The sequence below is a fragment of the Octodon degus genome, unplaced genomic scaffold (genome assembly GCF_000260255.1).
Source record: "Octodon degus isolate 3935 unplaced genomic scaffold, OctDeg1.0 scaffold00153, whole genome shotgun sequence".
NCBI classification, from domain to species: Eukaryota; Metazoa; Chordata; class Mammalia; order Rodentia; family Octodontidae; genus Octodon; species Octodon degus.
In genome coordinates this window covers 422,452-433,450 of record NW_004524729.1, presented here as the reverse complement: position 1 = coordinate 433,450, position 10,999 = coordinate 422,452, and the positions used below count along the sequence as shown (strand labels likewise).

Sequence of the window (10,999 nt, the reverse complement as noted above, 5' to 3'; positions counted from 1 at the left end):
TATATATATTAAAGTTGAGCACTCCACCCTCCAAAAAAATTGTCCAGATTATCCCTGAACCTCAGTCCTCCTGCCTCGGCCTCCTTCCATGGCTGGATTAAATGAATGTGTCACTGTGCCCTGCTTGTGGTTCTGTTCTTACCTAAGTTTGTGCCATCTTTTTTTTTTTGTACTGGAAATCACACTCAGGACCTCATGCTCGCCAGGCAGGCACTGTGTCACTGAGCCGTATTCCCAGTGCTGTTGTGCTTTTTTTTTTTGGTCTTTTTGAGGCAGGGTTTCTGCAGTTCAAACTGGCCTCGAACTCACAGTGATCCTTCCACCTCAGCCTCCTGAGTGCTGGGATTACAGGCCTGTGACACCATACCCTGCCTACTTACTAATTTGTATTTTTATTTTGTAACGGAAGCTTTCTGGTGTTTCACAGTCACCATGAACCTTGTTCGCAGGTATATAGTCCGTTAGGTGACACTGCAGATTCTTCCCAGGTGTCTTCACTGTTAGAGGTCTTTAGGCTGTGAACATCTTTGGGGATGAAACTTTATGGGGTTGGGAGGCCACATTACCTGGGGTGGCCATGCTAGACCAGAAAAGATAGAGCCACACCTGATGGCTGAGCGCATGGTGGGTACCTTGGCGGTCTGCAACACGGTGCGGGTGGCGTTGCTGTGCCCTCCACGCATGGCTGCGTGCACCCTGGCATTCCCATGGCCCTGACAGCTTTGCCTTCTTTCCCAGTACAGCCTTGTCAGGGAGCCACGTGGCTGTGAGTGCATTTCAGAGACCTGACTAGAATTGGCTGCTTGCAGAAAGTGCCTGCAAGCTGTAGTGCTGCTTCTGCCTGGCCGCTGAAGGCATCACCCTGGGAGAACCTGAGCCCCAGTCCTACACTCTCCGACTCTGGAGCTGCCTGCCTCCTCCCCAGCCTGTGTCCCTCCAGCAGCTGTGGCCTGCAGGCCTTGTTAGCAAAGTGTTCCTTTTCTTCTCAGAATTTATATGACCTGGATGAGGATGAGGAGGTCACAGCGCACATCCCTACCAAGCAGATGAAGTTCGCAGCCTCTGGCAGCTTTCTCCACCACGTGGTGCGTGCTTTCTTTTCCTTGCCTGCACCTGGGGTGGGAGAGGTGGAGGAGTGAGCAGGGCCTCTCAGTGAGTCTGGCTCAGAGCCTCAGCAGTCTGGCCCCTTGGTCTCACGTGGGCCCATAGTGAGTACCCAGCAGAGCCACAGCTCCCAAGGGAAGGGAAACATGTCCCGGACCATTTCCTCTGCTGTGCCAGCACCACAGGCTGCTTTTGGTTGTGGAAGCCTGAAGTCCAGTTGCAGGGCTGTATCTGGAACACCCTGTTGTAGAGTGGCAGAACCATCGGTGTGGCGGAGACCAGGACGGGAAGTCACCTTTCTTCAGGAGCCCACCCCCAAGCATGCTTCCCCACGTCTGCCATAAGCTGCCTTAGTCCTCTCGTGAGGGTGGTGTCCAGAGTGACTTTCCAAGGTGCATGCCGCCTCAGTGCCATTCCTGCGGAAATTAAGGCTCAGCATCAGTTCTGGAGGGGACAGCAGAACTAAAGGCAGGGTGATCCTATGGGCAGGAAACCCATTTTCATTCTCTGTGGAGGGATGTTGACCCTGCTCCCTGGCACTCCAGTCAGGAACTTTGCCCTGCTCTTGGATTCAGGGTTCTCAGGGTTGGGCTAACAGGAATGAGAAGCCTTCCTGGCCTGTGGGTTCTTGGAGGTGCTGCTGGGTGGGGAAGCCTGTGGTGAGGGGCTTGTCTTCCTGTGTCCCCTTGGGATGGTACAGCCGAGCACAGCAGAGGCCAGAGCTCCCCACCCAAGCAGGCACCTGGGTGTTCTCTTCAGTAGCCTGGAGGCTGGCTTTGTCTTCCTCTGAGTGGGCCCCTCCTGGTTGCTAGTTAGCCTGCACAGTGCTGTGAGGAGCTGTGCCCTGCCTGCCTGTCCCCCTGCAGGAAGAAGGCCTTTGCAACAATTAGATCCCTGGGTCTCCACTGTGGAACCCAAGCTGGCTCAGTGACCACAGCCCTCACTGAAAAGCAGCCTGGTAGCTTGCTCGGGACTTTCCTCCCTGCCTGACCATCACGCACCATCACGCATGCTCATGGATAAGGAAGTAGGTACAGAGAATCTGAGGAAACACGCTTCACGCCACGTAGCATAGCAGGCACAGATCTAGTTGTTGAGCCAAAGTAGTGTGTGCTGGGGGCATGAGAAACTACCACCTTGGGGCTGGGGAGATGGCTCAGTGGAATAAGCACTTCCCTGGCAAGTGCAAGGGCCTGAGTTCAATCCCTGGTTCCACCAAAATAAATAAATAAATAAATAAATAAATAAATAAATAAATAAATAAATGAAATAAAATAAAATAAAATAAAATAGTATAAAAAAGAAACTACCACCTTATCCCAGCTCTGGAGACACAGAAGGGGCTTGAAATGGGGACCTCACATGAAGAGGGTACTTCTTGGGAGACTGCAGAAACCTGGTGTGCTGGCTGCTGTGTCCCTCCCTTGCCCCTGGTGCAGTGCCTGTAAAGCCTGCCCTGAGTCAGCAAGACCATCTGCCAGTCTGTCCCACAACTCCTGCATGAGGAAGTTTGTGTTTGCTAGGGCTGTGTCCTTAGCGCAGGAAGGGCTGTTCCTGGTGATCTCCATGTTCCAGCTTCACTGGCATGTCCCTGGCCTGCCAGTCACCGAGAAGCCTAGACTGTGAAGTGGGCTCTCTGCGTCCAGACCTTTGGGCCATGTTAAGTGTGACTCCCTGTGCCCAGCCAGTGTGGCTGGTGACAAGCTACTGTGGGAAGAGCCTGTGGATGCAGGCTTGGGCAGCCTGGATGGTGGGGTGTTAGGAAAGCATACGCCCACGGGTGAGTCTCCATCCTCTAAGCACAAGCTTGGCCCTATGCCATCTCCCCTCCTTGAGACGTCCCTAGTAGTAGCAGCCATTTTTGCTTCAGCCTAATAGACTTGGGCATGGGGAGATGGCTCAGTAGAATAAGTTCTGCCCTGGCAAGTGCAAGGGGGGCTGAGTTCAATCCCTGGTTCTACCAAAAAAAAAAAAGAAGAGCATTATCCCTAATAGGCTCAGCCATGAGGCATTGAAGACTGGTGCACTCAGGTGCTCGTCAGCCCCTTGGGCCTCTCGGAGCCTCAGGGCTCCAGCCACTCAGCGGCCTCTCTGTCCCTGCAGGCCGGGCTGAGCAGTTCTAAGCTCTCTGGGTCCAAGGCGCTCCCTCTCACCAAAGTGGTTCAGAATGATGCCTACACTGCTCCCACTCTTCCTGCCTCTGTTCGAACCAAAGCCTTGACCAACATGTCCCGGACACTGGTGAACAAGGAGGAGTCCCCCAAAGAGCCGCCACCTTCGGAGGTGAGCAGGGTGGGTGGCATTGTGTTGCGTGCATCCTGGTGGGTCCTCAGAAAGTCCTTGAGAGCTTGTTTGGAGGTTCTAGCAGGGGAGCGCAGCTACTCGTATACCCTTGACCGAGGAACGGTCCTCTATCAGGGGTGGTCGTCCTCTTCGACCAAGCGCGCAGCTTTGGGAGGGACGCACATGGATCGTTAAGGGAGGAAGGGGACACCTGCCTAGCCAGCCAGATCAGCCGAATCAACCCTGGTGATCAATGGGGTGACAGATGTCGCAGCCAGATTGCCCTCACATCCCTCAGAAAGTCCTTGTGAGGAGGCTTGCCACCCATTTCACAGAGGACCAAACCCAGGCCCATGGGTCACTGTGTAGTGACACAGTGGTTTTCCTGCAGCTGCCAGGGAGGAGCATCTCCTGCCCCTCAGCTGGGGAGGCAGAAGAACAGGCTGTGAGCTAGCTAGGGCTGAAACCAGAGGGAAGGCCTGGTGTGTGGGAGGGCAGCCGCCCCTTTGGCCCAGGTGTACATGTGGGGACCTTATGGTGTGGTGCCTGCCCTGCCACATGTGCTTACGCTTCTGTCTGTGTGCAGCCTGTGCTCAGCCCCTTGGAAGGCACCAAGATGACTGTGAATAACCTGCACCCTCGCGTCACTGAGGAGGACATTGTTGTGAGTACTCCGCCCTGCGGACCTTCAAGTCTGAAACTGCTGTTGTGGCCCAGGACTCTGGGACCTATCCTGTGTGTGACTGCTGGGGCTCATGGGACTGGCAAGTCCATGCAGGGACAGGGTGCATGCAGACCGCTCCTCCTCCTCCAGCATCAGTGACATGGGACCAGGGCTTCCTTGCGTAGGGCTTTTCCAGGGTGCAGTCACCAGGCGTCCTTTGCTTGGAGTGTACCAGAATTCCGTGGGAGTGCTGGGGAGTGAGTGAAGACAAGGCTTTACAGTTTATTGTTTGGGACCGGGTCTTGCTAATTTGTCCAGGCTGGGGATGAACTTGTGGTCCTCCTGCCTCTACCTCACTGGTGGGCTCCTTCACTGCTGCTGTGTAACCTTGATGGTGGTGTCTCCCTGTTTCTATACTTCCTGACACCTTGAGTGTGGCATGGTGGCACTGCTTAGAAAAAATTGGGTTGGTGGCCTTCTTGGTCCATTCTGTTTTGTCCAGGTCATGTGATTGGAAAGTGAATCTGGGATTGGCTAGATTTCCTTTTCCTCCTCCTTTTTCCTAGGCATGTAGAAATCTGGCACTCTTGAGCAGTCATAACATGAGTACAGCTGATGGGCAGTCCCAGGTTGGGGACATTGCACTGGCTGTGTTGCTCGCCAGTTCTCACTGTGAAACAAAGTGGGGACTAGAACCATGCAGGCCCAGAGCTCAGGACACGCAGCCTGCTCTCGGGGACACCTGCAGTGTTCTGAAGAACCACAGCTTACGGGTTATAAAAAAAAGAGTGGTAGGGTTGGCGGGGTACACCTGTGATCCCCCTTACCTGCGAAGCTGAGGGAGCAGTGAGCTCAGGGCCTGCTGGGCAGCATGGCGGGACCCCATGCAGCGTAAGGAGGGAGGGTGGCAGCACTCACTGAGCGCTTCCTGTGTGCCAGGTGCTTTAGTGAAGGGGCTTTGAATAGACCGAGTGATCACCAGCCAGAAAATTACCAGTTATAATCGCCCTAAATCACTGCTCCTCTACCCAAAGAGGTACCCATAAGAGAATAACAGCCAGGTGTGGCAGCCCAGACCGTAACTCTAAATACTTGGGAGGTGGAGATGGAAGGATTGCAGCTTTGAGGCCAGGCTAGGCAGCATAGTGAGACCTTACTTCAGAAAATGCTCAGAGGGGCTGAGGAGGTGCAGGATTGCTTGGTGTGCACAGGCCCTGAGTTCAGTGCCTAATAATTACCACAGAGGAAATGAACGAGAGACACAGGAGTAATGACCTTGAGAACCGCCTAGTGTCCTGCACCTTGGTTTTCATACTTAATGTTTCCCCCTTTACCATTAGAAACAAATGTCAGGGGCTTTTTCGCAAGTCTTGTTGATGACAGACAACCTTGAGATGGTTGCAGATAATGAATAGTCTTGTGGTTTTTTGTTTTGTTTTGGTTTGGTTTTTTTGTGGTACTGGGGACTGAACTCAGAACCTTGCACTTGCCAGGCAGATAATGAATGAACATAGGAAGAAGGAAGGGCTGAGAGCTCACAGCCTGGCACAACTCACAGCCTGGCACCCACCTCAACAGGGTTTCCCTTGGTCATGGTCTCCCCTCCCTCTCAGTAGAATGGGCCCTGGCAGAATGTACAAAGCTCCGTATTAAAAGTGACAGAGATGGGGGCTGGCCAGATAACTTAGCACATTAAAGTGCCTGCTTAGGCAGACTTGGACGAGGGTTCAATCCCTGGCAAGCCATGTGGGCCTCGCCCCTGTGGGCTCACTGAGACAGCAGTTGAGACTGAGCGTGCTGGCGTGCACCTCTAATCCCAGTGCTTGGGAGGCTGAAAACAGAAGGATCACTATGAGTGATCTGTGTAGTGAGACCCTATAGACCTTGTACTAAATACATAATAAATAAAGTACGCGACAGAGATGAACCTCCTGGCGACCCTGGGAGGAGCTCGAGCAGACCTGATTCTCAGAAGAAGAGAGACAACCTGGAGAATTTAAGCAAGTTGCGGGCACTCACCACACTAGAAGGCGGCAGCAGGGCCCAGACCCCCCATGTCTGACCTAGTGTGACCAGCTGTTCCAGTTTGGCTAGGACACTTCTGGTGTCAGCACTCAGTCATGTCCTGAATCCATTTGTCCCAGGAAGTTGGTAACCATGGGTGGGGTTCGGATGCTCACAGTTCTGATAGATTCTCAGGAGGCCTTTAGGGAACCAACCTGGGCGAGCCTACACATCCGTGCTCACAGCAGCACTCTGGGAGGGACATTCCTCACTGTGACCCTTCCTAGAGGGTCACAGGCCAGCCTGGCCTGGGTGGAGCAGTGCATGTCTCAGGGCTGTGACCTGAAGAGGGCGCTTCCCGAGACCTGGTCACCCAGTGCCATGTGCAAGCCAAGTAGCGGCAAGGGGCAGCAGGATGTCCCCTCAGCCGAGCATTGTTCTCAGGAGCTTTTCTGCGTGTGCGGAGCCCTCAAGAGAGCCCGGCTGGTCCATCCCGGCGTGGCTGAGGTGGTCTTCGTGAAGAAGGATGATGCCATCACTGCGTATAAGAAGTACAACAACCGCTGTCTGGACGGTGAGTTGGGGAGAGGGTGGGCACCAGCTGGGCCTCAAGACAGCTTCCTCTGGGGGTGGGGAGTGTCCTGGGATGGCCCCCCTACCACAGCCTCCCTGCATCAGGAGCAGGCGGGGCAGTCTGTGAGGCGGCTGGAGCTTGCCCCAGACATTGGCCCACTTGCTGCCAGGCCCCAGGCTCCTGAGGGCTAGAGCTGTGACAGTCACAACACCTGGGCAAGCTCTGCTCCTCTCAGGCCTCAGAGAGGGTGGGCTGTGTTCTTTGCTGCTCACCAGTTCTGCATTCACTGTGGACCTGCTGTGAACTGGGGTCTGGTGCTGGAAGCGGGGAGCAGAGAAATAAAAACATCCAGAGGCTGGGTCTTAACATTTTCCTGGCTCCCTGCCTGGCTGGCTGGTTTCCTGTCTTCATGCCTTTTTAATGATACTGGGGCTTGATCAGGCCTTTCACACTGAGCTAGATCATTCTCCCTTTTCTAAACTTTTTTTAAACCTTTCTTTTAAACCATTCATCCATCCATCCATCCATCCATCCATCCATTTATTTGGTAGAAGGTCTCGCTATGTGGCCCCGACTTGTAGTGATCCTCTTGTCTCAGCCTCCCCAGCACTGGGAGTACAGACATGTGCCATCACACCAGTTGCCCCAGCACAGCATGCAGTACTGGGGATCAAAACCAGGTCTTCGTGCTTGCCAGACAGGTGCTTAGATCGTCTATTTTGAGGCGGGGCTTAACCATGCGCAGCACTTGCCAGTCTCTTGCTTTAGCCTGAATAACTGGCATTTCAAGCTTGTGTTACCATGCCTGGTTGTTCCTGTGTTTTGGGGGGGTTTTTTTGGATACAGGGTCTCCTTACACAGTTAGGACTCATGGTGATCCTCCTGTCTCAGCCTTCCTAGTGCTAGGATTAGAGGCACACACCACCATGCCTGGTTGTGGTGGCCGGCTCCGCATGCCTGGGGGTCCAGAGCTGGCGCAGCTTGTGATATGGGGATCGAGCTCTGGAGCATGTGCTTGGTAGTAGTAGACTCTTCGACCACTGAGCTATTTTCCCACCCTGTTGCTGTGGGGTTTGATAGGGCGTGGCTTTATTTCTGTTCATGTTGAAATATTTTCTAATCTCCTTTTTTATTTCTTTGACTATATTGCTGAGAATAATGCATAACATTATTACGTTAACTTGCATGTATTTATAAATTTCCCAGTTCCCTCCTCGTGAGGAAAGTGAGTGCTCCGCTGCCCTCGTGCAGAGGCTGTGTGACAGCACTTGGGCGGCGGGTACAGCGTCTTTGGTCTTCCAGCTCAATCTTGGTCTGCCTGCTGGTTCTAGCCATTTTACCAAACACATCAAAATGTTTAGCCATTGCTGTTACGTAGATCTCTCTTGGTTTCTGTTAGGTTTTATTTTGTCTTTTAAGAGGTGATTTATTTGTATATTTGAGGCTGTGTTGTTACTGTATTTGTGTTATAATTGTTTTTTTCCTAATGACTTAGCCTTTTACCATTGAAAGTATTCCCTTTTGTATTTCTTGCCAGGGATCAAACTTAGGACCTTGCACTTGCCAGGCAGGTGCCCCTGTCACTGAGCTGTCTCCCCAGACCCCTTTTGTATTTCTTGCAACACTTCTTTTTGGTTGCAACCTAGTTGAGACTGGGTCTCGCTCTGAACCTCAACTGGCCTTGGACTCACCGTGGAGCCCCTGAGCGCAGGGATTGCGGCATGAGCTTTAGGAGCCTCCTTGTCCTTCCTTGGTGGTGCTGCCCCGGCTTTCTCAGCATGGCGTTGCATAGCATGCCCCCCCCCCTCCCCTGCGTCTCCTCTTGGAAGGCAAGCATGACTTACAGGTAGCTGTAGGCAGCACTGCAGTTCTGGTGAAGACCACAGCGGGGGCAGCAGAGCAAGATTCTGTCTTAAAATAGAGAACAAGCAGAGGGTTTGTCCGGGTTTCCCTCAGTTCCATGGTTGTTGATGGCATTGCCACAGGAGCATCTGCAGAAGGGACCACATGGCAAAACACCTAGAGAGCAGCTGGGCCTCTGGTAGCCACAGTCCTCTCAGGCAGTGGCCCGAGCAGGTCACCTCATGGGGTGCCCACTTCCCAGCATGCACCAGAGACGGAGCTCTCCGCACATGGACCTCTGGGGCAGGCTGTGTTGCGCCACAGCGTTGACATGGGGGCAGAGAGGGGCCTTCGCTCTATCGTGTGGGGAGCACAGGAGTCAGGGCTGTGCCTTTTTCCCTCTGGATTTGCAGGGCAGCCTATGAAGTGCAACCTCCACATGAACGGGAACGTGATCACCTCAGACCAGCCCATCCTGCTGTGAGTCCAGGGGCGGGCGGCGGGGGTGGGGCTCAGTGCTGACGGACCCTGCATGGCAGCTTTGCAGTTCAGCCTTGTGCACGCTGTCGCCTGTGCTCTGTGGTGCTTCCTGTCCTATGCAGGCTCTGCAGTTGCAGTGGCTGACACCGTGTCCTCAGCAGCTGAGAGCTGTGGCTGTGGGCATCTCTAAACTTGTGTGCACTGCCCGTGACGCACTGCTGGCCCACTGCAGAGGGCTCACGCTCTGAGGCTGGCGGGACACCCCCTGGAGACATGGTGGCAGAGGCCCGGAGTGCCGGCCAGGCCTGGGCCAACAGGCTTTGAGGGTTAGGAAAACTCGGGCTTTGACCTGGGTACTCAGTGCTGGGATTTGGACAGATTTCCTCAGTATGTTCCAGGAGCAAATGGGGTTCTATTTTTTTTTTTTAAGAATATAGTCCATTCTGGACTCTCTTTGCTCTTCTGTTGAAACAGGGTCTTGCTGTGTAGTTCTGGCTGACCTTGAACTCATTATGTAGCTCAGGCTCACCTCAGTCTCACAGCAGTCCTGCCTCAGCCTCCCAAGTGCTGGCATTAAGGCCTGTGCCACCACGCCCAGCTTAGGCTGGACTTGAATTGACTGCATAGCTCAGGCTGGCCTTCTGCTTGCTGTTGCTTTTCTAGCCGAAGCCTCCTGAGTGCTGGGATTATGGGTTTGCACTACCACTCCTAGCTTCTAAAAGTGTTTCTTAGGGCTAGAGGTGTAATTCGTGATAGAGCGCTTGCCCAGCGCACGCAAGGTCTTGTGCACTCTGGCGTGTCCCTGTCCTGGAGAGAAATGTGTTTCCTAAGCTCACAGCTCCAGAGCCAGCAGGCTGCACCCCGGCTTCCTCAGCAGGTCAGGGAAACAGCGGGTGTGCTGCAGGAGGACTCGAGAGGTGACTGCGGAGGGCCTCGCGCCCAGGCCCGGCTCAGGGCCCTGCAGGTCCCAGAGCGTAAGGCTGCCTCCTCACCTGCAGGGCCCTAATGGGCTTTCTCTTCTGTGCTCTGCACAGGAGACTGAGTGACAGTCCCTTGGTGAAGAAGGACAGTGAGCTGCCTCGGAGGCTGACCTCAGCCACCTCTGCCAACCCGCCCGCTGAAGTGGACCCGGACACCATCCTAAAGGCACTCTTCAAGTCCTCGGGGGCCTCCGTGACCACACAGCCCACAGAGTTCAAGATCAAACTCTGAGCAGGGCCAGGAGGCGAGGAGCGGGGCAGAGGAGGGCAGCCCTGTTCCAGCCAAGCTGGTGACCAACGGTCATCGAACTGCAGTCTCTGGCATGGGAAAGGTTGCCAGGGTTGAGCTTCCTCGCTGGATGGGACCCACCCTTCTGTGTTGTGTCCCCCTGTGTAGTCTGTGTCCACATTTTCTGTAGTATGTCCTTCCCCTCCACCTGTCACCCGGGCAGGGTGTATTTCTCAGTTTGTTCCCTGCCCTCCCCTCAGGCTGGTTGCTGACCCAGAAGTGTGCGCAGTGGCCCAGCTGGCTTTGTGTGGCCCCTGCAGGATGTGGGGCAGCCCTAAGACAGCACCCCTTGGACCTGGAGTTGTCCCACTAGCCCAGCACCCACCTGCTTGTCCCTCACCACAGCCGCCTCTCCAGGGCCCTGGGCAGTGCCCCCTACCCTCAGCTGGGAGACTCTGCAGGCACAGGACCATCGCAGGCTGTTGAAGGGTCCGCTCCCTTGCGTCCTATAACACTGTGGCTCTGGAGGCATCTGCTCGGGAGCTGCTGCTTGGTTCCTGGCTCTTGTCTTTCCAGGCCGGGGCTGGGCCGCCAGCAACCTGTGCAGTGTCTCCACGATTGGGAGTGTCCCAAGTGTCTGTACTGGGAGCAGGTGGGCAGGCCTTCCCACAGGACTGTAGGACACGATGTCAGTCCCCTACAAAGGACCGTGGGCTGGTAGGGCTGTGGCAGTTAGGGAAGTTCTGGGAGCTGCATGGAACTAGTGCATGGTGTGAGGGTCGTTGGCCCGGGATGGGGGAGCCTGCCTCCCGGCCCGACATCTGCCCTGCAAGAAGGCG

General features: G+C 54.7%; 1 protein-coding gene across 1 annotated transcript in view; it reads left to right on the top strand.

The window, feature by feature from the left end:
• Poldip3 (DNA polymerase delta interacting protein 3) overlaps window positions 1-10,740 on the top strand; it is a 27,868-nt gene extending 17,128 nt beyond the window's left edge. Inside the window, exons 4-9 of the mRNA XM_023702519.1 lie at window positions 990-1,085; window positions 3,208-3,387; window positions 3,974-4,051; window positions 6,500-6,629; window positions 8,885-8,951; window positions 9,986-10,740. Of these exons, the coding sequence (XP_023558287.1) occupies window positions 990-1,085; window positions 3,208-3,387; window positions 3,974-4,051; window positions 6,500-6,629; window positions 8,885-8,951; window positions 9,986-10,163 (729 nt within the window). The 3' untranslated portion in view covers window positions 10,164-10,740. The remainder of the gene's footprint in view (window positions 1-989; window positions 1,086-3,207; window positions 3,388-3,973; window positions 4,052-6,499; window positions 6,630-8,884; window positions 8,952-9,985) is intronic.
• Window positions 10,741-10,999: the final 259 nt, after the last annotated feature.